This window comes from Musca autumnalis, unplaced genomic scaffold, assembly GCF_047663935.1.
Source record: "Musca autumnalis isolate F117 unplaced genomic scaffold, ASM4766393v1 scaffold_2, whole genome shotgun sequence".
Lineage (NCBI taxonomy): Eukaryota > Metazoa > Arthropoda > Insecta > Diptera > Muscidae > Musca > Musca autumnalis.
In genome coordinates this window covers 214,229,699-214,257,570 of record NW_027411755.1, presented here as the reverse complement: position 1 = coordinate 214,257,570, position 27,872 = coordinate 214,229,699, and the positions used below count along the sequence as shown (strand labels likewise).

Below are 27,872 nucleotides of genomic sequence, written 5' to 3'. Positions count from 1 at the left end.
ACTTCAAAAAATTTGCCAAATATCCGAAAAATAAAAACTTCAAAATCTCTGTCAGGATCATACACATTTGATACTGGGATATGAAGTTGTATAAAAGTCATATTCCTAACACACATACTTACCCGAATTTAAAGATTAAAATAAATCCTCAGTTTGCCATCACAAATGGATAAATTGTTTAACTGCAAAACGGTATTTCATGCTTGCCTATATGGTCCAAAAAAAATGTCAAACAAGATATGTGTTTGTATTTTTTAATATCAACATATTCCAATTTATTGGCAAATATTAAACAACAATTTAGCATGAATGAGTTATTTGTTTACTTTTTTTCATTGTATTTATTCATTTATTTATTTATAACAATCGATATTAGAAATATCCATATGGAGAGTACATTGTTTGGATACGAATGAATATGAACAGCTACTGAAAATTCGACATTCTTATTAGAGTTCAAATGTATGCCAGTTGTTTTGATACGTTCTGATATTTGATTTAAATTCGTATACGAGTAGTTGAGAGTAAAACCGAAAATCTGCAAATAAATAAAAATCCATACATATTTGTCAATTAATAACTTTGTTTCTTGCAAGGATTATTTATTAAAAGGAAGCAAATACAGAGAATTTAAATTCGAACATAGAGTGATATATCTGCAATTACTATGAAACACAAATCGAATTGAATTTTAATTACTCAACATAATTATAACCTCAGAAATTAGGCTATTGAGCTTTCATATGATCAAAAATGTGGCTAATCGAAATAATGGTTTTAGACCCGAAATACGTTTGGACGAACTTTGTCCAAACTTAGGTCAATTTCGAAGATGGTCTAATTCGGTCCACTACCACAAAAATAACAAGCAAAAGGTCGTTAAGTTCGGCCCGGCCGAACTTTTTATACCTTCCACCATAAAATATTCTTAATAATTGGAATAAATATATTCCTTTCCTGACCACAATTTTAGTTGCAAAAAGGTTTCGACCAAGGATACACAATTTATCTAATCTAGTCTAAACAAGTAAAAAGTAGTTAAGGTCGGCCGGGCTTAACTTTTTATACCCTCTGCCACGAACTGTATTGACGTAAAGAGGAACAATTAGTTTCTTTTCGTTTATGAAGTACTACGCTCTTCTTCGAGCTTCCAAAATTCCAAGTTACATCCTTTCAGAAGGAAAATTTAGCACAACCCTTTAAAATAGATCATAGGGACGTCATTGTTGTTCTTTCTAAAACATGGACCCATCATTTTAATTTTCCGAATTGAGTTTTGTATCCTCTGACAACACACAATCTTAAATTCGCTCGATAATTTGACAAAAAAACCTTCTAAATATATAAAATTTTGCGTGTATTTTTTCTATATTCTGGGAACACAAATTTCCAACCAACAACCAATTCGGAAGAAATTTTAAATGGGTCTTGCCTTATGGGGCCTATAGTAAAAGGTGGACCTATACTATATGATAGTTTGCAAGAGATATTTTGTAACTGTAATGATGTTTTTTAACTTTAGCGAAGACCAAATACAACATTTCGGTTATTCCGATTGAATGATGGGGGCTACTCTTATATGGGGGCGGTTAAACCAAAAGGTGGACCCATGATGTCGGATTTTTTTCAAGGGATGTTTTGTAACTGCAATAATATTTTGTACCAGTTACGAAGACTAAATACCAAATTTCAATTATTCCGGTTGAATAATGTGACTAAAACTTTCAAAAACCCGTTTTACGCGCGCTGTTAACCTGCACCGAGAAATTTCTAGAGGAAAGACTAAATGCCATCGAAGACTAAATGCCAAATTCGAGTCATTCCGGTTGAACAATATGGCTAAAATATAGAATAAAATAGCGCAAAGCGGGGGTACCGTTATATGGGAGCTATATGAAGCCGAGGAGCAATACCGACGAATTTTAGATGAACCGTTTTATACCACCAACGAAGACAAAACACTAAATTTCAGCCTTTTCGGTGGGATATTGACGGCACAACCTTCAAAATACCGAAAACAGAGAGCTACGCAGATATGGGGCTATATGAAGACGTGGACCTATACTGAACCTATACTTCTGGAACATTTTACACCCCCAACGCAGACTAAATATCAAATCAGGCCATAACCTTCAAAATACCGGAAATCCGCAGGTACAGTTCAATGGGGGCTATATGAAGACATTTACATACAATTCCAGGTCAAAAGAAGACTAAATACCACATTTAAGCCATTTCTGTGGGATATTGGAACTAAAACCTAGAAAATACCAAAAATCGGGAGGTACCAACCATTCTATGGGGGCGACATGAAAACGTGAACCTACACCGACAAATTTTAGATCGAAAGCTTTATACCCCCACCGAATACCAAATTTCAGCCATTTCGGTGGGATATTGAAGCTAAAACCTTAAAAACACCAAAAGTCGGCTTTTGTGGTCGCTAGAGTGATTACAACAGACGGGCATGGCTATATCGACCCAGAATTTTACTCTGATCAGCCATGGTGGAGGGTATAAATAAGAAAGGTATAACGTTGTAACAAAGAATAATGAAACTTTAGTGCGAGAGGCGTATGGTCCTAATTTTCGGACTCTCCTGGTCGCGTATATCAGGAGTTATTGTTTTTCATGGCAAAAAGAAAAGTTGTTTTCATCACCACAACAAATACCAGCTATTACGATTTCAAAACGATCACAGAAGTTACCTTTAACTGGACTAAAGAGGTATTCTTTAGCGCTTTTGGGTCATTATGTAATTAAACATGAGCTTGCCAACAAATCAGAGTCACAAGGACTACCTTCAATGAATATTTCAAAACAACCTTTGAACATCCCTTAAACTACATTTAAGGGAACATTTTAAACTTTTTTGAGGGAGGTACCGGAAGAAGTTGTGCCATTTAGTACATCTTCGATCTTGATTTAAGTTTGAAAGAAATTACGATGTGCAAAGATTGGACCAATGTCCAACCACTCCTTCCTTTAGTTATCGTCATACCTTTCAGCCATTCTAATTGCTCGCAATACGGTTTTTAAGGACTTTTGGAGCATAATGTCAGGGGGCATGGACTTGCCTAAGAAAAATATTATATATAGCCATATAATTTTTCTCGTGGGCAGGACCACAAGCAGTATCTTCAGTACAACATTTTAATATTACCCGCGATCAGCCTTTAAACTGCACTTAAACAAATATTTTTAACTTTTGTGAGGGAGGTATCCGAACTCGTCGTCCAATATAGGCCTCTATGGAATTTGATGTACGTTCAAAAGAAACTTCACGATGAGCACCGTTTCGTATACTCAATTCGTATGTTATCGTGCTCATTAATATCTCAATCGACGAAAGACACCACTTCAACTGGGTGCGTCCATGATGAATGACATTGCTGGACAGTTGAAAAGGTTTAGCGTATCTAGCGTTTGCACACACTGAACAGATGCATTATCTCGAATTGTCAATTCTAGCTCAGTAAGAACTGATGCGGCTTCATCATCCATAGCGCAATTGCGCTAATATCACTCTTGACTGTCTTGGGAGATTTTCTCCCTGAGATGCAATGGATGATCTCCTACCACATTGTTCGTAATGTAATTTTGGATGGTGTTGCCTAGTGAATCTGTGTGATCTAGAGGTTCTCTCTGGTATCTCTGGACCTCTATCTAGATAATGAAGATATCGCTTTACTGGCCTGGGTGGAGTGTCTCCATTCAAAAATTGTCACGGAATTATCTTTGCCTTCTCATATAGACGATCGATAAGGAGACATCATGTTTCACTTTTCAGGTCAGCATTTTCACTGGTTTATAGTTTCTTCCACACACCGCATATTTTACTACAAACCGGCCTTTTTCGTTAGGTTATAGGTCCATCATTAGACTGCCTATGGAAGGTCCTAACCGTCTTTCCTTGGTGAACTTTAATGTTCACCATGATTGATGTCTTTCGGTCGGCAATAACCAGAGGGGTATAGTGTTGGCTGAGCAAATTGATAGACCTACATTTTGCACAGTCAATGAGAACGCCCATACCAGCCATCCAATATGCAAAATACACTACATCATTACTCCCCAACCGCTTCGGAGATAACATGTAATGCTAAGGATAAGTGCATTCCGCTGTAACTTTACAACGACCGCCGTCAATGCTTACGACTAATAATTCTCATTTACTTCATACTTTAGGTCACTGAAGTATTTCAGAAATTGTTGAGAATGGTGAGCTTACTGCTGCAGGGGTTTAGCTACACGGGTTGGAACAAAATACTGTTCTAAATCCGCCAACGTACACTTCGGTGCTAAAGCGTTGGGAATATTTTTGAGGGCTACACATTAAGTTGTGGTGGCTAATACATACTCAGGACTTTCGAGTCAGCTGTTCCACAGGGCCTTCGGGTCAGCTGTTCCACTGGGCCTTCGGGTCAGCGGTTCCACAGGGCCTTCGGGTCAGCTGTTCCACTGGACCTTCGGGTCAGCAGCTTCACAGGGATTTGGGGTCAGCTGTTCCAATGGGCCTTCGTGTCAGCAGTTCCACAGGGCCTTCGGGTCAGCTATTCCGTAGTTAGAAGCCAGTAGCGCATGGTAGAAATTAGACCACAACACTAGACTAATACCCGAACCCGTCGTGTTTCCGAGCATCAACAGCCGAACGTCGAACCTATCGTGTTCCCGAACATCAACAGCCGAACGCATCGTGTTCCCGAACATGAACAGCCGAATCCATCGTCTTCCCTATCATCTGCAGCCGAACACCGAAAACATCGTCTTCCCGACCATCTGCAGCCGAACACCGAATACATCGTCACCCCGAGCATCTGCAGCAGAACACAAACAACACCGTTGCCCTCGAAGAAGAACCCGCTAATTCAAGACGAGCTCCTCAGCTGTAAAAACCCAGCGAGTTTGCAAAATCCTTACGCTAACTATTAATCCAAATATATACCAATTGAATTCATCCTTATCGTATCTAAACACAAGTTGATTGTAAATTAGTACTTAATCAATAAATCCCCGATTTAGGCCCCAGGAAAGGAAGAAAACTAGTCTTTTCTTTTCGTAAGGTTTGGTGGGTCCTTATGGAGACCCTGGACGCGACTGAACTTACCCCAGCCTACGAGAAAACCACGTTACAAAACGTAGATGCCGATTTGGCTTTTGTCGCTCGTAGCTAAAACTATTGTCCAATTGCTAATCATCAGCAAGGGTTCCGTAGGCAGCACAGCACGACAATACCGTGGCACTCCATATCCACACATATGAGTTGAGAACTTAAGCAGAACAAGCCGTGCGATAGAACAATATTGGTTGCGCTCAACTTATCAAAAACCGTTGATACTGTCAAGCACTCCACACTTTTTGAGGACATCGAGCAGACTACCATCCGGGTAATTATATGTGTGGACGCCAGTCGTACGTGAAAATCAGGAATAAGAAGTCCAAGCCCCGTAGAAGGAAACAGGGAGTTCCACAAGATGGGAAAAATTACGAGAGTAATTTTGACTCAACTACGCTCGGGATGTGCAGCACATTTGCACACATTTGCACACTGCACATTTTCAACTGCCTTGCCAAACCCAGCCTTAACTACACTTTTCCGCAAAAAATTGTCAACATGTTTTGGTATAGCGCACATATAACGGTACCTTCCGATTTTCGGTATTTTGAGGATTTTAGCTACAATGTTTAACTAAACTAGCTGTAATTTGATATTTGAGGTTCTCACTAAGAACTTCTCCGTGGTCACGAAATTTCTTCGCCAAAAATATTCAACATTGGTCCATGTTTTGGTATAGCAACCATATAACGGTACCTTCCGATTTTCGGTATTTTGAGCTGTGATTCGATATTTGAGGTTCTTAGTGCTTACGAGACTTCTTCACTAAAAATTGTCAACAAAGGTCCATGCTTTGCTACAGCTCCCATATAACGGTACCTCCCGATTTTCCGTATTTTGCTAAAAAAAAACAGAACTAGCTGTAATTTGACATTTGAATTGAATTGAAGTTTTCAGTGGTCACGAAACTTCTTCACCAAAAATGGTCAACGTAAGTCAACCATTTGGTATAGCTCCCATATAACGAAACCTCCCGATTTATTGAGGGTCTTAGCTACATTGTTTGAGGGAACTACCCGTTATTTGTCTTTTGAGGTTAACTGCAGTTATAAAACGTTTCCACCAAAATTTTTAAAGATAGGTCTATACTTTAATATACAATCGTAGGTGGTACCGACTTTTTACTTGTTTTTTTTGACATTTAAGGTTCCCATAAAACTTTTTCATGATAAATTGTCAGCATAGGTCAATGTTTTCGGGTAGCCCGCACGATTTTAAGTGTTTCGAGGAATTTAGCCACATTTGTTGACCGAACTGTCTGTAATTTGACATTTGAGATTCTCAGTGGTCCCAAAACTTCTCCACCAAAAATTTTCAACATAGATTCAAACGTTTATATATAAAGCTACCGTCTAATTGAAGATATTTCTGACCTGATTTAGGCATTTGGGGTATGCGTGGTCCAAATTGGGTTCTTACCTTATAGTTAGGAAACTCTGCAGCCAACATATTGTTATATTTTAATTCCTCGTAGGATGATCCGCTTCCAAAAGTTGCACTATGTTCCATAGCTTGTAAAATACTTAGGAGGCGAGGCTGAAAAGCTCTATAAAAGAAATACTAGAATTAAAAATTTTCCTAATTAACCTAATCAGATACTAACCTATTCCAAACGGTTTTGCGCATGGTTCGCCAGCTGCTAATCTTCTTCATTATTTTACGTTCAATATTATACTTTAATTCGGCAGTGCTAAATGAAGCACGATATTTATACGACTCCAAATGAAAGCCACCTTGGGGAGCTGGTGTTCTCTTATTAAAGCCTGCAAGCCAGCAAGAGGAATCCATAAAATTGAAATTCATCATTGAAACACGATGTTCCGTTTGTATGTTGAGATAAAACTACAAGCAAAAGTAATTTTAATTATTTATTTAATGATAGGAAATATTTCGGGCTGCACTCACATTGCTGGTAGATACCACCATTTTTATGCAATACAAAGGACAAAATACATCCTTGGCAGAGTAGCGTTTACCACTACAAGGATCAATAAATTGCATTTCGTCTTCGGAAATAAACAAAACAAAAGTACACTGGCCATATGGATAGGCTAAGCCCAAGACAAGCCAACACTGTAGACCCAAATGTAAAAGATAGCTGCAAAGTAAGGCACCCAAATCCTTATAGGAGCCCCAGGTGGTGTCCAAAATTAACTGCACATACAGAACATTAGTTTCTCAACAGAATGAACAACCAATTTTCATTTCTCACCCCACCTCATTATTCATCCAAATCCCACCGAAATTTATACAAGGATCAAAGGATTTCGGTGTCGATAGCAGGGAAACAAAACGACAGGCACTATCCAATAAATTCTCACTTGCCTCAATGGGCGGTGCAATCGGCTGCAGCAATCTTGTAATGCAAATCCGTTTTCCCTCTGCAGTACAAACCAAAGGTTCGAGGAATTTATCAGGCATCATCTCCCATGCCTCCATACTCCAATTGCTTAGATTTTGTCGTACTTCTGTTAATTCGGAACAGTCCAAACATTTGCTGTTAATACCAGGCATTTCAAGTGTTGGCTCAACACTAATATAACACCACAATCGTATGGATTCTTTTATTTCGGGAAATTGTTCAATTATAATATTGGTCTCTGAATTTGAAGTTACGTTATCCAGCGATGGTCGTTTGTAACCTATTAATATTTTTGGATTGCTCAATTCAAATACACCATCAATCTGGAAAGTCCAAAGCAAGTTGAGCTAAGCGCTTTTGGAATGAAATCGAGAATGGTATCTCTCCTTACCTTTTGTTGCGTCAATATGGCATTAATTGGTATTCGATATTCACCTAACCAGTTATTTTGGATCCTTTGAAAAATATCGGTACTTTTTAGGGAGGCATCATCGTTCCACTGATTCTCAATAACTTCATCGAACAAACAAATCTTGAAATCGTCTCTTAATTCTGATAATGAACCACTGAAATGGAAGGAAAATTAAAAGACTTGATTAGCTAAGTTGTGGTACATGTTCCTTGTACTTTGGTTAGAAGTAAGATTATTAAATCATCAGCCTTTAGGCTGAGAGAGAGAGCCTATAGCTCTCGAAAGAAGCAATAAATTTTATCCAAACTTTATCGGTCTCCCACACAAAATTCAGAAAAAGGCAGTTTAAGAGCTCTTGTCGGATTGTTTTGAAATTCCTTCAGCAGGTTGTCATTGAGTTCCCTTCACGACGGTAAAATTTTTTTCTTGTGCAAGTAAATACTTCTTGAGATAAAGGCTCTAAGAAAACCAGACTGCCTCAGCTAAAATGACAAATCAGCTAGATAACTCTCGCAGGGAGTTTCTGATTGGTCCGAACTCTGCACATCGTACCATTTCATCCAGTAATGTATCAGGATGGAATATGGACTACACCGGTCCCTTCCTTCGGGTACCTCCCACACACAATTTGGTAAAAGTGCAGTTTGAGGAAGGTTGTTTTTGAGGTCCCTATTACAACGGTAAATTTTTTCCTGAGACAATGGCCCAAAAGCTCCAACAAAAATAACACCCGAAGGGAGAAAGCGATTTGGTCCAAACGTTGTAAATCGTACTATTTCTTACAGACTTTATGGCCGAATATTGACTACATCGGACCACTCTTTCGGGTACCTTCTGCAACTTCAAGTACTCGTCTGGGATCATTCTAAAATTTTTTGAAACATGTTGTGTATGCGGCCCTAGTTATGACGGTACATTTTTTCGGGGCAAGTCAATATTTCATGAGAAATTGGCACAAAACTCAGAAAACGACATCAGAAGTATTGTGATTGCTTGTCTTCTTAGGGTCCGACGCTGAGGGTATATCTCTATCGGCAAAGCAGGCTGATACTTTCTTACTTGTTTTTATATACGGGAACGGATCGAACGGATCAACCGATTCAGTCCAAAGTGTGGCTTTCGTAATATTTTGTCCAAACTTAGTTTAAGTTCGAAGATGGGTTATATCGGTCCACTCCATCCTGTACATCCCGCACAAAAGTTCCAAAATATTCTGAAAATTTGTGGGCACGATAACTCTTGAAGGGAGTAACCTATTTGCTCCATACTTTGCACATCGTAAAACTGCTACCAGACTTATATGAGGTTTTTCGGGTACCTCCCACACAAATTTCGGAAAAGTTCAGACTAGGTACCGTTCCGTTTTCAGTTGTTAAAAAAATCACTTAAATGGTATGCACGATATGTCTTGAACGGGGCAACCAATTTCGTGCATTGGGTCTCCATATATATTGTCCAAATATAGTTTAACTTTTAAAATGACCATATCTCCTTAGGATACCGCCTTCACAAAAGTTCAACATAAGTGTCTAAGTGCATTTTAAGGTCTGTTCGAAGATCATTTGGAAATGTATACCGATGCTGTTCGTTGTGGTCCTGTTTTTCAGCGATATTACGTTTTGCGTGGAAAACTTCATGCTTCCAGGCATACTGGTCCAAAAGTTATATGATGACCTACTAAAATTACAAGTGGGCGCAATATCGATCGAAAAGATTTCACTCCCAAAATAAGATCCACTTCCGTAATGGACGGCCCATTCCTTCATGTACCTCTTCCGCAACACTTTTAAACTTTAATCCTAATACACATTTTTGTCGGCAAGTTCAAATGTCAAAATATGCACAAAATTCTGAAAAGACCCTAAATACATTCGATCTGTACGTAGATGAAAGTTTCAATTCACATAGGCTGAGGGTATATCTGCCGACTGATACTTTTTTAATTCTTCGGATTTTAGTTTAGTTGGGCATTTTGGCTGCATTTTATGCCTGACTGTAGTTTGATATTTGAGGTTTCCAGCACAAAACTTTTCCAAACAATTGTTAATATACATAGATCCATTTTTTGGTAGAGCCCCTATTAAACGGTACATCCCAACTTTAGGTACAATTTTTAACCGAACTAGCTGTAATTTGGCATTTGTGGTATCTAGCGGTCCTAGTTTTGGTACAGTCTCCATATTACGGTACCTCCCGATTGTAGGTATTTTAAGGATTTTAGCTACATTTTTTACTGAATTAGCTGTACTTTGATATTTGAAGTTCCGGGCGGGCACAAAACTTCTACACCAACAAATTTCAAATTAGGTCATGTTTGGGTATAGCCGTCATATATCAATGCCCCGAGATTTTCCGTATTTTAGCTAATTTTTGTTAACGGGAATAATAGGTTCCCAAACATAGGTGCATGTTTTGGTATAGCTGCCATATGGCATTACCTCCTGATTTTCGGTATTTTCAAAAATTATCAACATAGGCCCCACATTAAGTTGTCGCCCTGTCCTAATTTAAGCATTTGTGTGTTTGTGGTCATATATATGTGGTCTCCACATAGGATTGCGGATATGTAGGGTTTAGTCGTCCACAAAATGCCCTCGGCAATACATTATATGCGATAGATAGGAGAACAAACTGTCTAATGTTTCAACTATGTTCATGGGGTAGTTAGTTGACGGAATTCTGTTGCCATTGACCAAGGTTTAATAACTAATCACCACGCTTTGGAGGGGCTTCGACTTCTTCGTCTTCTTTAATTCCACGTACAACTGGCGCCCACACATAAAATTGCTTATGCAAAGTTTGAAACTTGGCCGGAGTGTGGTATGCTCGATGTCCTCTAATGGCGTGGAATGTTTGACAGTATCTAAGGCTTTTGATAAGTCGATCACAACCAACATTATTCTATCGAAAGGCTTGTTTTGGTTGATTCCTTGACTAATGTGTATGGCGATGGCGTGCAATACTGTTGTGCACAAAATCCATGCTGATGATCGGCAACTGGACAGATATTTCTGATACTGGGGAGGAGAAAAGCCTCAAGAGTATTTGTCTGGCTTCAGTAGCGGAACCAGACTTTTGCAGACTTCGAACACGATGTGGGTAGCTAGCGACAGCTTTAGAACTTTCGAAAGATACTTAACTATCGGCAAATACAACTTTTTCAGCATTACCATGGAGGTATGCAGGGCACACGGTTTGGTTGATATAGCGTTCCTAATTGAATTTGCAACTTAATTCATTGTAAATTTTGGTGGCTACTTATCGGTAGGAATATATCGTGGTACTCTTCTCTTCGGGGTACTCTTTGCTCGACAAAATGTCGATTAAAATAACTTGAGCGCCTCTTCGGACAAATCCGCGTAATGTCGCCAAACGTGACTGAGGTACTATTTTCCTTGTTATGACCTTCCAAAAGCAGGCAAATGTGTTAATCGGCGCGATTTGTACGCTAAGTAACTCTAACTTAGCAATTACACACCTGAAAGCTACCCCCATACATTACATATACAGGTCATTAGAGTCAGGCTCAAGAGAAGAAGGTCTGTATTGAATAGACTGTTGCAACCGGAAAGCTAGTTGTACTCCTCAACTTTGCCTGTGATCCTTTCTTCACATGTTATAACCATCACAACTCTGCAAGATGTAGTTGTTATTGAGCTTGGTTTCCATATAACAGTACCCCACGATTTTCGGTATTTTGAGAATTTAAGCTACAAATTTTTTACCAAACTAACTGTAATTTGACATTTTACATTCGCAGTAACTACAAAACATCTTTGGTGTAGGCCTCATATAATGGTAGCTCCCAACATTTGATATTTTGAAGATTTTAGCTACATTTTTGACTGAAATTCCCGTAATATGATGTTTGAGGTCCCCTGCAGTCATAAAACTTATCCACAAAAAACTGTCAATATACATATGTCCATGTTTGGTATGGCGCCCATATAACAGTATTTTTTACAGAATTACCTGTTGTCTGACATTTGAGGCATTTTTAAAACTTTTTTAAAATTACAAGAAACCCCGCGTAGATTATGAAAGAGGATCGAAAAAAAGAAGACACGTGTATCGGCCCATTTCCACAGGTTTTGAAATATTCCACATCAGATTCCTTGGAATCCTTGCACTTTAGGTATAAAGTATCTTTGGCACTATTACTGACAACAATGCGGGGTATCTTCTTATAAAAAAATTAACCCTCATGCGAGTCATTAAACTGGTCTTTTTGGTCACTTTTTTTCAAAAACGTTTTAAAACACCTGGACAATAGCCGTAGGCTATCCCCGCATTTTCATCTACAATATCAGGAACATATGACTTATCCTGATGTCGTTATTTTAGTTTATAGTACTAAAATACGAAATTTTACAAAGTCCGATCTGGGTTATCAATGTTTTCCCTATATATGTATATTCAGTCTAAAAGTTTAACAAATAATTTCTACCTATAATATCTAATTTTGTAACGTCATTTTCTTAACAAAGTATTTTGCTTAGATATATAGTTTGTTCTGATACTTACATTGAAATTTTGTGTAGAATATTTCTTCTTTTAACACCTTTCGTCTAAAACTAAATTTCATGTTACTTTCATGCATCAACTCGAAAAAAGAACAAAACAAATTTATGTAAAAAATATTTGGGTGTTTGGTTGGTAAATTTGAGGTATATATTCTCTTGATTTCAATTATTCGGCGACATATATTGAAATTTTATGGAGAATATTTTTGTCTTTGACGTTTTCTATATAGAATGAAGTCTTGTGGGACAAACCTTAATATACTCAGATAAAGTACAACAGATTCCTGGCGTTAAGGTACCATTTAGAGTTTTGGAATTCGGGGACCTACAGTAAAATTTTATGATAAATAATTTTGTAGAATATTTTGATCTGATACGATCACATTTTAAAGGAGTTTTGAATTTTGAGCTTAAAGGGCCGCTCCTAGAATGTTCATATGCTCTAGGAAGTTGTTAACTGAGATCTTAGGTACATTTTTGCAGTTGCTTGTATACTTGAATTTTGAACGGTTCGGTATCTATGGACCAGAATCGGAGAAAAAAGTATAAAAATCGAGTATTTTCTAAATTTTTTGCTATTTTGACCTTTAAGAACAGTTCGTAGTGGGCTCTGATGTTCCACAAAGTTGTATACTGATATATTCGCAACATTATTGTGGTTGAATGTTTTCTTGAATTTTGAATGGTTTAATTTCTATGGAGCAGAAACCGAAAAAAGAAAAGAAAAATTGCATTTGTTTTGCTATTTTGACCTTTAAGAACCATTTCTACAGGGTTCGTATGTTCTAGAAATTTGTTTATTGAGATCTGAGGTATATTTTTGTAGTTGGTTATTTGATTCAATTTTGATCGGTTTGATATCTGTAGGCCAAAATTTGAGAAAAAATTATAACGGAAACTTGACCTTAACGATTTTGACCTTGAAGATAAGGTTGAATAGATTTTATGTCTTCACAATTATTATTCTTTAAGATAAAAGCTACAACTTTGCCTCCACGAGTAAACCAAAATTCTTAGCGGTTTAAAAGATATGAGCCTGACAAAATGGTCCTTTTTGACATCAAGGCTTCAGGTCTTTGGGGGCCCATAACCGCGAAATTCGAAGTAACAGGGAAAAACGCCGAGAGACGTGTCTTCTTATTTTTCGTCTTCTATCACGCTGCGGGGTCAGAATGTGGTTAATTTCCATGACACATAAAATTACACACAGTGTTATTTAAGGCGCACTGAGCATGATATTGTTTTATAAGGAGGCGATACAGTCAGTGCATTGTCTCAATTTGAACGTCAATATCTCAAAAACGATAAAACCTACGAAAATATCATAAATGTCAATCTTGTGGAGAATTTTCACAGCTACAACATTTTCTTTAGGTCCATTTACATAGGACTTGCGGTTTATAAGCAAAATCTTGAAAACCTAAAGAACCCCCAAATTGTGAACTTAAATCGAGATTTATTTGAAAATCCCTCCGGCGATTTTTTTGTTTCTTGATACTTCCCATCTATGAGCATTGTAGTTTCAGAATCTGCAAAAACTTCCCAGGTGTAAGCACCTTCCATTTAAAATTAGTTAAGGCACACCGTGAATAGTTTTTAGAAACATTATTAACAATGTCTTGAACATGTTTGATTTTATATACAATAAAACTTCTTACGAAGCTTTTTGATAGCGAGCATGGCGTGCCAGCTGTTCGAATATGAAACGTCAAATCCCTTTATAAAAAAAATATTTTTCTTGTAATTTCCCCAACAATATAAAGAAAATTTTGACATACATAACATATATGTTCATATATATTCAAAATTTTACGATACCACTACCTGGGTAATTGTGCCATGATAGCGAGTTTATTTATTTAAATTCAGGCATGTGTTGACTTCTTCCACACTTAAAATATTGATTTTACGCCAGATATACTAATTTCGATCTGAAATTAAAACTTTACGCCATACTATGCCACCAAAAGTACGACATAGCTTGAAAAAACCCGCACCAAAAAACAATTGGATTGAATCTATGGAACTCGTCGAAGGGAATAGTATTGTTTGGGCATGAATAGCAACTATGGGTGTTGAAATTTTTGTTTTTATAAAAGCAAACATGTTCAAGAAATTGCTAACAATGTTTCTAAACACTATTTTCAAAGAAGAGTGCAAATACTTTTGCTCTATGCGTTGATTTTTTTCAATCTGGGCCATGCCGTTAGATACTAGTCTAATATGGGGCCTAGCTGATACAGGACTTTCCATACATCATTAAATCCCAGAAAAATGTTCGATACCAAAGATGCCATTCAATCAAGGGTGCTAGTGGATCTTTCATGCATTGGTTCAAATGCTAATGAAAAGATCGGATCTTTCACGACTTCGTTTGAACCAATGCAAAAGATGCCATGAAATCACGTCATCGCATGGAACTCATAGTCATATGTTGGAAAATGACTTTAATAACTAGAATTTTCTACCCAAATTTCCTACAAAGGGACACCAAATACGATCATTCCAAAATAACGTCAGCAACATCACTCTTTCTGTCGTAATCAATAACAAAACTACTGAAAACGATAGGAAACCAATTAATCTACCATTCTGATTACTACAATTGCATAAAAGCTAATAACTTAGTAATTATTAATATTTTATTTTGGTGCATAATTTTCAATGTTCAATTTAAAAATTCCCATTTTTTGTTTTCCAGTAAAATTTTAGTATAACGGTATGTAAGCGGAATATTTTTGTATGCCATTTTAAAGACATCTTGTCAGCCGACAAAATTGTTTTTTGAATTTTTAAAAAAAATCCAACTCGTTTTCAAGTTATCAGCGTTTACATTTTTTATTTCAACTACCTGAGGTTCCCAGCGGTCGCAAAAGATTTCCACCAAAAATTGTCATCATAGGTCGATGTTTCTGTATAGCCCCCATATAACGGTACCACCCGATTTTCGATATTTTGAGGGTTTTAGCTAAATTTTTGTAACCGAACTATCTGTAATTTAATATTTGAGGTTCCCAGAGCTCATAAAATATCTCCACCAAAAATTGTCAACATAGTCCATGTTTTGAAATAGGGATTTTTACTAAAATTTTTAATCGAACTACCTGTTATTTTAATTTTGAGGTTCCCTGTGGTCACGAAATTTCTCCACCAAAAATTGTCAACATAGTTCCACACTTTGATATAACCCCCATATAAAGGTGGCGCCTGATTGAAGACATTTGTTGATATATGTATTTTCTGCCTTATATATTAAATATTTTTGGACAGAAAGGAAAATTTACTAATATGTGTTTCATGGTAGAGGGTATAGAAATTTCGGCCCGTCCGAACTTAACGCTTTTTAAAAAATTACTTGTTCTACTTAAAAAAAAAACCTTTTTTAAAAATATTGAGTTTGGGCACACAGTGGAGACAGGACTAATTCGGCACGTATATCCAATGTTTTATAGTCCTTCAGAGGATAGAGTTCCAAGAGTAAAGTGATAAACCTGATTCGCAATGCGAAAAACTTACTATAAAATGAGTTAACGAAGTGGCCTTGTCAATAACATGCTCGATACAACTACAAAAACTACTACTTACCTTATTTGTATTACCAATTGTTCATTCCATGTTGGATTTGATCCATCGGCGGTCATGGTGCGACAAAATTTATCTTTATAATTTACAGTTATAAATGGTCTTACATTTGAATATTTTAAATCTGGAACGAAATACATCAAATTATATTGAAAAATTTATTTTATTATAACGGCCATACTTTGTAAAACGAAGACATTTGAAGAAACTGGACTGCCATCTCTACCTCTGCTATCCGTGTCATCAGGATTAGTGATTCTTACGGGTATGCCTGTGGCTCTTATGATATTGCAAACAATTTTAAATGTTTGCGGGTGGTCCATGGACAAGGTATGCTTACCGGTCTGTGGAGAGGAAGAGGGCAACATATGGGTGCTAGGATTTATAACCAAACGCGGTTGGAAAATTAAACGCAAAGTTTGAAAGAAGGCACTGTAAAATATTTCCAATTTAAATATAAACCATATAAACACTATGTAATGTCATACCTCCAACTCATAGGTTCATCATTCAGTAGTAAATTCTCCTGACTTGCCACAACTTTGGTTAGCCGAATACACTGATTCTGTATGGCTTCGTAAAGATTCTTCAAATACTTTTTACCTTCATGTTTGTGTAAATCAATTGGATCCATCCAATTCCCCGAATCCAATACACGTTCCTCAGATTCCCATTCAAATTCCAGTTCATGTTCCAACATTGGTATAAATTTTAAATCTCGTGTACGTGGATCATTTTTCGAATAACGTGAACGCAGCAAACGTAAACGTGGATTATTGTCCAGATCTGAAATATCACAAAATCTCAGCAGGTCTTCTTGAAAGGTACACGTACGGATTGCTGGATTTTCTGTTTCCTCTTCGGTTTCACTGTTGGATTGAGGTTCTTCTTGAGTTGGTTCATTGGATTCTGGAAATGTCATGTGCTGCTGTTGATACCAATCTTTAAATAGTTTTCCTGCAATATGCGTCTGCTGACGTGGTGGTGGAAATAGCCGTTCCACAATTTCCTGAGAATAAATCTCTTCATCACTTTGCAGTCTCAAACGCAAATAACCAGATATTTGTTGTTTATGTGAGGAAAATGCAATTGTCATCTGTTGTACATCATCTCCAAATCCATGAGTGGAAGGTAGTGGCAAGGGTACAATAATGTTGGCTATTTTTTGTGATCCTGTTAATTTAAGTTTTTGATAAAGCTGGAAATATATAAAGGAATTTAATATAATATTATGGAATTTATGGGAGTAGCAGCTTTGGGAAGGCCATAACCGTATGGTCTTAGGGGACTTCATGAGTTGTGGCCAGCAAATATAAATGGAATACGTTGAAATAATATTCACACTTGTCAGAACTCCACCCTAAGAACTGAAACAGCTGCATCCTTATGTCTTCAGTGGGCCATCTGCACGAGGAGATGAAGATTCTCCCAATAGGACAACCAAATTGCATGCTTCGTTGATGTACTTCCTCTGATGTCATCATGAGATTCATCCCACACCATATGGTGGATGGGACATCTACACCCAAACTTGTCAGGAAGAATCTTCAGAAAGGTCCCACGTTAAAAAGATGAACCCCAACGTCAACAAGCATATCAAGCATCTTTGAACATAAATCACACAGTTGCAGTAGTAGATGCAGATAAAACAACTATCGTGTGAATGCGTTCCTCGGAGTATATCTCCACTTATCGCAGCTCAAAAACATCAGGATAGGTCAGAATATCTGTCCACAGTGCAGTGCAGGCTTCCACGACACACTGCACCTTTCAACTTTGTGATTACAATCCATTAAAGCAGCCATATTCTTAAACCTGGAGATAGTGTCAAGCCCAGATTAACCATGAATACAAATATACAATACGCTGTTACAGCAATAACTGACGACCACAATAACTTACAAAATGAGTATCCGATTTGGCCGAAACTTTGCACATCGTAAAATGTCTTTCAATGACAACACCTCTTCGTACCTCCTTCACAAAAGATCGAATTTTTTAAAGAGATATAATGTTTTCTAGGGTTAAGTTCATGCTTCCTCACTTAATGGTTAAAAAAACTCGAATAGTCCAACTATCGAAAAATTTCTCATCGTAACATGTCTCTCTAATCTGTTACCATGTCCGCGCTTAGAAAAAACATATGATTGGTATTCTGTCCACTATTTAGACGATACGAAAGAAGAATATCCTTAACCCAACAGTCCTGCAAAATCGAACAAGTAAGAACGGCGTTAAGTTCGTCCTAGCTTGTTATACCCTTCACCACGAGTTGTATTGAAGTAAAACGGAACAATTAGTTTGTTTTCGTTTATGAGGAAGACTAAATTCGAAATTCCAGCAAATAAACACCGTGGCTGACTTTCAAAATACCGAAAACTGGGAGGTACCGTTCGATGGGGGCTATATGAAGGAGTGTACCTGTGCGGAAAAATTTCGGGGGCAGAGCTTTATACCACCAACGAAGACTAAATAAAAAATTTCAGCCATTTCGTAGGAACATTGGGGCCACAACCTTCAAAATACCGAAAATCGGGAGGTACCGTTCTATAGGAGCTATATGAAGGCATGGGCCTATACCGACAAATTTCATATGGAAAGTTTTGTAACCCAAAAGAAGACCAAATACCAAATGTCATCCATTTCGGAGGAATATTGAGGCCACAACCTTCAAAATACCGCAATCGGGAGGTACCGTTTTATGGGGGCAATATGAAGGCGTGATATAGATAGTGTGCTCAGGATATGGAAACAAAATTTTTCCAAACTGTTGGAATCGGATAGTAGCGAAGACGGCGAAGATACCACAAATCCAATCCCAGAAGACGGGACAGACAAGATGAGGTAAAGACAGCAATAAACCGGCTGAAGAATAACAATTGAGCAAAGGCTATAGTCGGGACGGGACCGACCATGTGAAACACTACTACCCCTGTGCATAAGCTTTTCACTGGTAAACATTTCTTTTAGGAAATATATAATTTGACTACCACCAAACATAATATACCTCTTTCTCTCTGGGACCTCCATTAGCAACCAAAATTTTGTGACAATCCAAAAATGGAAGAATTGGATGCATTACAAACTATTTCGGTATCTCCCTTGTTTGACCACTTTCGCCAACCTACTTTACACCAATGTAAAGGTAATATTTTCTTCTTTCATTGACAGGCTTTGCAGTTGGAGTACCCCTACTAGAAGCCGATATATTGACAAAGGATAAAACTTTGAATTTGTCTCCACATGAGTTTTTCCCCATTCCGACCCCTAAATATTATACGACCATCGCCCTCCGAGACCCTCATCAACACCCAAAATTTGGTGACGATCAGATCAAAATTGTGACCTGTAATTGTGACCCAAATCGACTCAGCTCGTCGAGACATTCATTTTGGTATATATATGTATGGGTCCACGACCATTATTTCGATGCGTTACAAACTTTTTGGCCAAAACCACATAGTGGTGTAGGGTATAATAAGGCAGCAGGAGCCGAAGGCTTACCAGCCGAGCTGTTCGAAGCCGGAGGCGACACGCTGATAAGGTGTATTCAACAGCTAGTTAGCACCATCTGGCAGGAAGAACGAGTACCCAACGATTGGAAACTGAGCATCCTGTGCCCTGTCCACAAGAAAGGAGATAAGACTGTATGCTCTAACTGTAGGGACATTAGTCTTCTCCCTATTGCCTACAAGATATTGTTAGGGATATTATGTGAACCACTAATGACTATGGTCAAAGAAATAATTGGACCATACCAATGCGGCTTTAGACCTGGCAAATCCACCATTGACAAGATATTTGCCCTGCGGCAAATCCTGGAGAAGACCCAAGAGATACAGATCGACACCTACCACCTTTTTGTCGGCCTCTCGTGTGACTTATTCAACAGTCTGCTGGAAAAGGTTATACGAGATGCGAAGGTCAAAAGAACTGGCACAATATATACAAACAGTCATATGTTAGTTGCTTATCCCGATGACATCGACATCATAGGTCGATCTGTAAAGAATGTAACTGATACCATTGCAAAAGTCGAAAGGGAATCTGCTAAAATGGGTCTGGCGGCCAACGGCGAGAAGACCAAGTTAATGGTGTCGACGCGCAATGCGTCCATTGAGACTGATCCAACTGGTTGTTCCTATAATTTTGAGGTAGTAAAAGACTCGGAACTGCCGTAAACACAACAAACAACATTAGCTGTGAAATAAAAAGAAGAATTATATTGGACAACAGATGCTACTTTGGCTTAAGTAAGCAGTTTAAGAACAAAGCCACATCTCTTCAAACAAAAACAACGCTTTAAAAACACTTTACAAATACTACCCGTGCTGATGTATGGTTCCGAAGCATGGTACTTGCGCAAGCAGACAAAGCAGTGCTTGGTGTGTTTGAGAGAACAATTCTTCGAAATATCTATGGAGAAGTCTATCCTGTCCCGTCTGGGATGTTTGTGGAACAATTATAATATCTATGGAACAATCTGCGTTGACGGTGAAAATTGACGTCGTATGAACCACCAGCTGTATCTGCTATACAACGACATCCGTATAGATAAACGTATCGAGATGCAGCGATTGCGTTGGCTAGTCCATAAAATAGGAATGAGCGATGATGAACCCTCTAAAAAGGCGTATAAATACGTGCAGCGATTGCGTTGGCTAGTCCATAAAATAGGAATGAGCGATGATGAACCCTCTAAAAAGGCGTATAAATACGTGCCACATGACTGTGCACGCAGAATTGGCAGGTCTAAGCTTAGATGGAGCAAACAAGAAAGCGAAGCAGCAAGCAGAGAGAATTGGAGATCTTTTCTTAGTTCGGCTTATGGAACAAATGTTCTGTAATGGACCGTCTAACTAAGTAAGTAAGTATATGAAGGCCTGGACCTATGCCAACAAAATTCTGGGGAAGAGTTTTATACCCCAACTCCTACGCATAGATCAAAGATTCGTATGTGACGATCTAATAAACGTCGTTTGAAGCACTACGATCGTATTTATCCAAAACAATTTCAAATAAAGCTGGATCTTACAAGAAAAGCCCATTTTTGCTGGTGTTCATGCAATATCAAATATTAGCTAGTGGAAGAAATGCCTAAGGCCGCCTCATCTCTCGGATTATAACATGGCGATCTTGCATTATCCGTTCATGCTTAATTTTATTCTTACACAACGACCATTTTTGGATGACCCACACTACCTTCGTTTTTGGCGAGAGTCGAGAGTCGATTAATTAAACCAGTTTAAGTTGTAAAAAAATTATTTTTTCAAGTCACTGCAAACAAAACAACACATGGTCGTATGTCAAACACGCAGTATTGTTATCGTGCAGCCCTCGTATATCGTGAATGTAGTCTGCACAGCTTCACAGAAATCTGCATCTAAATGTGGACATTTTTTGCAAATATTTTTCTAAAAATCATATTTTTCGGGTCTAACGTTCGCAATTGTCATTCGATTTCCTCTTACCCCTTTGCAAAATTTAGATTATTACGTTACGGATCTAATAAATCTTTACCACTGAAAATCCATCTACTAAAACGCGAGATACGACAAATTCCAAACTAGGAAAAGCACCTAAAACTGTTTTTAAAAATATTGCGTAATCGTTCGCGACGGCAATGAAAAATAACTGTTACAGCATTTTCGTGTTTGCGCAAACAGAATTTTAAAAACTTCACTGTTAAGGGAGCTACATACACTCCACGTCAGTAGAATAGAACACCTAAATTTTTGTTGATGTTAGCTTATTTATCCCAAAACGAATGAATCTACGTTTTTAATATTCTAGGAATTTAAAGCCTATGATGTTCCATATCAAACACAGAAAAAAATATGTTGCTAGCTCTTCGCGAAATGATTTTCTGATCAATTTTCCGACAGTACTATGAAAAATAGCCATTTATTTTTGGTCATCAGGATAGAACAGTCATTTTATTTTCGCGAATTTTTAAGATATTAACACCGAATTTTCTTTCAGTCGATAAAGCAAAGCTTTCTAATCATTTTCACCAAAGAAAACCTATAAATAATTCCGCAAACACCGAAATAACAGCGTATAGGGGTTTAAAATGACAGATAATTGAAACATCTCGGAATATCAATAAGAGTCACGCAGTAATGTCATATTTCCTCACAATAAGACAGAATATGACACAGACAACCTCGACGTACACAATCGAGTGCTTTGGATGCTGATAACATGGAACATTTTCAAAATAATTATGAAAAACGTCAAAATTTGTTATAAAAACCTAGATGTTTTGTTCAATAAAATGATTTTTCCGCGAACAAATCTGCCGTTTGAAGGTTTGGAAATATGCTCCACATTTTGAGGAAGATAATCTGATATGAAAACAACCGCTATTTTAATACACTGAGGGAAATTTTAGTGCTATTTAAAAGCAACATACGAAACCTAAAACCTCAATTCCCATGACTGTGTTTTCCCGCGAAAACGGGGCTTTTACATATGCGAGTTCAGTTAAAAAACTATTAAATCGTAAAACCCGGTATGGAGAGCATAACCAGGTCAATTTATATTGGAACATAACACTGTTGAGAACAGTCGCGGACACCGATATAAGAACACATATCAAATTCAATGTCCAAAGGTTGTGTTCAATTTGAAAAATGTGTTAAAATTTCCCTCAGTGTATTAAAATATCGGATGTTTTCATATCAGATTATCTTCCTCTAAATGTGGAGCACATGTCCAAACCTTTAAACAGTAGACTTGTTCGCAGAAAAATCATTTTATTGAAGAAAAAATCAAGGTTTTTATAAGAAATTTTGACGTTTTTCATACTTACTTTGAAAATGTTCCATCTTTTCAGCATCCGAAGCACTCGATTGTATCCGTCGAGGTTGTCTGTGTCATATTCTATCTTATTGTGAAATAATATGACATAACTGCGCGACTCTTATTGATATTCCGAGATGTTTCAATTATTTGTCATTTTAAACCCTTTTACGCTGTTATTTCGGTGTTCGCGGAATTATTTATTGATTTTCTTTGGTGAAAATGTTTAGAAAGCTTTGCTTTATCGACTGAAAGAAAATTCGGCGTTAATATCTCAAAAATTCACGAAAATAAAATTACTGTTCTATCCTGATGACCAAAAATAAATGCCTATTTTTCATAGTATGATCGGAAAATTGGTCAGAAAATCATTTCGCGAAGAGCTAGAAACATAATTTTTTCTGTGTTTGATACGTAACATCATAGACTTTAAATCCCCACAAGATTAAAAACGCAGATTCATTCGTTTTGGGATAAGTAAGCTAACATTAACAAAAATGTAGGTGTTCTATTCTACTGACGTGGAGTGTATATCCATTTTATCTCAAATGCTAATGCTACATCCTCGGTTCTTCATTGGCGCCTTGAAATAGATATATATCGATGTAGACTTTTATTGTGGACCTGAAATCGGATACGGACACAAATTGTATGCATTCTGCGCAAATTAGCGACGTTTTATAGGTTCAAAAGTTCAAAATACTTCTATAAAATATTGTGAACGGTAACTCTGGAAAGGGGCAATCGATTTGGTCGAAACGTTGTGCATCATATTATTCCCTCCAGACATCGATCGGTTATATGCCTTCGGCTACCTCTCACACAAAATTTGGAAAAAGTGAAGTTAAAGAGCTCCTCTCGGATCATTTCGAATTTTTTCAACAGTTTCTTCTTGCGACTCCTTTAACGATAATACATTTTCTTTGGGGCGCAAGTCCATACTTCCTGAGACTGTGTCCAAACTTTACACATAAAATTATTTCATCCAGTCATATATCAGGTTTTAATATGGACTATATCGGTCCATTCGGGTACCTCCCAAGGTACCGAAAAAGGGAAGTGTAAGAGCTCCGCTCTAATCGTTTTGAATTTCTTTCAGTAGGCAATTTTAATGTCCTGAAAACTCCAAAAACACCCTGCCGAAGAAGCCTATTGATTTTGATGATGGTCGGACAATATTCAGGGGTCGGAATGGCCAAAAAACTTATATGGACAAAAATGCAAAGTTTTATTCTTATGCGAATATCTCCGATTTTAGTAGTCGTATTCCAAAATGAAAGCACGTCAATGAACAAAGAAAATATCAACTTTATTATGATGCAAAATAAGTTGGCGCACATCTTACTTTCTGATTGGATGCATTTCAACAATGAAGACATTTTGAGCTTTAAAATGGCCAAATTGCATTAACAAAATTGGTGAAATGCGATGTTGAAAATAATGATGTTGAAAAAGCCTCTGGGACATCGCTAAATCCAATTTATGGAATTTTATTTGTATGTCAGATATTTCTGCTTCTGTTGGACATATTCCAAAGAGCTTAATAATGAAACTGAACCATCTAAGCTTTAAGTTAATACAAAATGTGGCATTTATGGTAAAATAGCAGAGTTATTGCAAAAGGCGCTAAGCTATCACAATTTTAATATTTTGAAGTTTTTACTTTAAATTACATTCCAAATTTTCACATGGGCGATGATCTCAGTCAATTAGTCACTCACTCATCACGTATCTCTTTCATATGTATAACTTGCCTTAACTTACCTTTATTTTAATATCCTTTGGCAGGCGGCGATTCAAAACGATTCCCAATTTTTCATTAACGGTAAAACTTAAATCTCTTTCCAATCTATATGTTCGAGTTTCTCCAACCATTTGTCCATCAAAAAATACCCGCATATAATAACTTTGTATCCTCTTAGGGCCTGGTAGCTCAGCAAAATTTTCCTCATTTTCAAAGATACGAACTACATCAATTCGTGGCTCCTTCGGGTTGAGAAAACATTTCGCATATTTATCTTTCAGTTCGCTTGACAATTGACCCAGATCAGGTTTTCTCGGTCGGGGTAGTAATCCATCATCACGTTGAGCACGCCACAAACGTTTCGAGCGATAATATTCTTCCAACTGTTCCCTATAAATTTCATTTAAATCTGTGTCGAATCTTTGAGACCACAACTGTTGACGATTTTTCATTTCCAGACGATTTAGATCTTCGATTTTAATACGTAATCTCAGACGCGTCATCTGATGACTTTGCTCCTTGCGTAACTTCTTTAATTTGACCCATTTGTAGAGAATATCTTGGAGCAGTTGTTTGTTGGTGTGCTCTTCATCGTAAAGTTTCTCTCTCAGAGCTTTGACCTTAAATGAATGTTGTTCAATCTTGTAGGCCTTCTTTTCATCAGCGCAAATCATGTGGCTTCTGCTGTGTTGAGATTTACTTGAGTTCTCCACTGTTTTTAGTAAATCATTTAAAATATTTCTTTCCACCTGTAAATCGGCATAAAGTTTCTCCGTTATTTTTTCCCTTAAGCGCTGGCCACGATGTTCATAGAGCAATTCCAAATCGTTGGCCAATTTATGTTCCTCTTGGATATCAGGATGTTCAGTAAATCGCAAATCTTTTACATGTAATGTAAGCAGTTTTTTCGATGGAACATCCATACTATCCCACGAAGGTTCCATAAAAATGGGTTTAAATTTAAAATCACAAGAAGTTCTGTAGTACAGCAAGTCACTGAAAAATCTTTTGGGGTCTTGGGATTTTTGCAGAGCTTTAAGCAAATCAACATTGACTTTTAATTTGCGGGCTTTTGCTTCCACATATAGACGATTTATAAAGGCATTCAAATTGGCACTTAATGCCACATCTATTGGAAATGACCGCAACGTAGATTCCACTTCCGTTGAAGGCTTAAACGTTAAATCTGCCATTTCACTTCTAAAATCACATTTTTCCAAACGCAACAAATTGTCCAAGTTATCCTCCGCGATTTGTATGAATGTTGAAGCCAATGTTGGTTGTTGACTTCTTGTGGTGTTGGACAATTCATCAGCAGTGGATTGTTTGGATAAAATTTCTTCTGGTGCCTCACTACTTGTATTTTCCTCCTCCTCTTCCATTTGACCATACAAGAAATCATCTGCCGCTGTTGGTTTCTTGGATTCTTCTTCATCGATGCCACAAAAGAATTTCTCACTTGGTGACTTGCTATCATCACGACCCACCGCATTGTTGCTCGACTCACTGAAGATGCTGGCATTTTCCAATAACGCAGCCACTTCCTTTTCATTCTCTTCGAATTCTTGTGTTAACTGGATTTTTCGTTTGTGTTGTATTTGTTTTACCTTCGCACGCGTTTTCTTCGATTTGTGAGATTTTGTTTTCTTTTTGTTAATTTTAACACCGGCTTCGATTTCAATCATTTTAGGACACTTTGTTTGGACTTATGTTTTGTGTTGTTTTTTTCGTATTCCTTACAATAAATGCCAAATACATTTGTTGTTGCCATGGCAACTGAAATGAAATTGACATTAATCGAAAATATTTGTTAAGGGTTGCTACCGTACAGGTGATTTACATTGGGGTGGGTTTACAAATTCACACATTGTTGGGTTAGTCTTATTCTGTTTTCAACATTACCAACTTAATGTGAATGTTATTTAAGAAACAATTAAAAAATGCGTTATGTTCGGCCACACCAAATTTTTACACCCACCGCCATAGGAAATGCGGTACTTTTCAATATATGTATGACCGTACTACGGAATAATTAATTTTCTTTCTGTTGCGAAAGTACCAATGCCCATACTTTTAGGGCACATTGCACAGTGGACGCGCCCATATGACAAAAATCAAAAATTTGATGTATGTGTATAACAGTTTTATGAATGTCAATTGGACTTAAACATGACAAAATTTTACTGTACTAATAATGTTTTGTCAAATTATAACGGTATCTTGTTTTGCAAGCATTAAAAAAACATATTTACTTTCTCGATAATAGTGATGTGTGAATAAACCAAATAAAGTGTATTTACCAGAGCTCCGAATTGCTCGTTTTTACTCGCGACTGAAAAGTACTCGGGAGTGGGAGTACTCAAAGAGTGCGAGCAAAAAGTTCGATTTTCTCGTTTTCACTCGCGAGTGAAAAGTATCTGCGAGTGGGAATACTCGAATAGTACGAGTTTTAAAAGAAGTTTACTCTCCACTCTTTTGTTTTATTTGCGAGCACTCGCGAGTTCTCCTGGTTTAAAAATAGGAGTGGGAGTGAAAATATTCGAAATAGAGTACGAGTTTACTCGAAGAGTATTTGTATTTATTTTTTACCGTTTGTGTGTTCGTGTGTGAGGTAGCGAACAGTTTTTGATGCTGCTGTGGACTGAAGGTAAAAAGGGCAAGTTGTTCGGAGGTTCGGAGGAGGGTGGTCGTAAGTCCGGAAGATGGTGGAAGTAGGTTCGGAGGAGAGCGGTCGGAAGTTCGGAATATGGTCGTAGGAGGTTCGGAGGAAGGTGGTCGAAGGAGGGGGGTCGGGGTCCAGAGGAGGTTGTTTCGAAGTTCGGAAGAGGGTGGTTGGAGGTTGTTCGGAACTCCGAACTCAATCCTCTGAACCTCCGACCACCCTCCTCCGAACTTCGGAACAACCTCCTCTGGACCTCCGACCACCCTCTTCCGAACTTCGGAACAACCTCTTTTGGACCACTGACCACCCTCCTCCGAAGTTCAGAACAACCTCCTCTGGACCTCCGACTACCCTCCTCCGAACTTCGGAACAACCTCTTGACCTCCGAACTTCGGAACTCTTCGAGCAAACTCGTACTCTATTTCGAGCATTTTCACTCCCACTCGTTTTTATACCCTCCACCATATGGAGGGTATAATTAAATTTGTCTGTTGAAATCAAGATACAGCTCGCAATTTTAAAGATAGAGAGTCAATATTTGGTACAGAAGTTTTTATTACTTGCAGGATGGTTGGTATTGAAAATGGGATATATCGGTCCACGTTTTGATATTACCCCTATAGAACGGTACCTCCCGATTTTCGGTATTTTTAAGGTTTTAGCTTCA

General features: G+C 37.6%; 1 protein-coding gene across 1 annotated transcript; it reads right to left on the bottom strand.

Moving 5' to 3' along the window:
• Nucleotides 1-317: 317 nt before the first annotated feature.
• On the bottom strand, nucleotides 318-26,338 carry Cc2d2a (Coiled-coil and C2 domain containing 2A). Its single transcript, XM_073970868.1, has 10 exons — nucleotides 24,564-26,338; nucleotides 16,484-17,193; nucleotides 16,177-16,427; nucleotides 15,999-16,119; nucleotides 7,870-8,044; nucleotides 7,334-7,801; nucleotides 7,022-7,270; nucleotides 6,720-6,958; nucleotides 6,536-6,662; nucleotides 318-538 (listed from the first exon to the last, which is right to left on the bottom strand). Exons 1-10 carry the CDS (start codon nucleotides 26,226-26,228, stop codon nucleotides 350-352), a joined length of 4,194 nt encoding a protein of 1,397 aa, XP_073826969.1. The 5' UTR covers nucleotides 26,229-26,338; the 3' UTR covers nucleotides 318-349.
• Nucleotides 26,339-27,872: the final 1,534 nt, after the last annotated feature.

Coding starts and splice junctions, on each gene's coding strand:
- Cc2d2a (XM_073970868.1), bottom strand. CDS start 26,228: ATGATTGAAATCGAAGCCGGTGTTAAAATTAACAAAAAGAAAACAAAA. Junction 6,663..6,719: donor CGCAAAACCGTTTGGAATAG/GTTAGTATCTGA, acceptor TTTCTTTTATAG/AGCTTTTCAGCCTCGCCTCC. Junction 539..6,535: donor CAGAGTTTCCTAACTATAAG/GTAAGAACCCAA, acceptor ATTTATTTGCAG/ATTTTCGGTTTTACTCTCAA.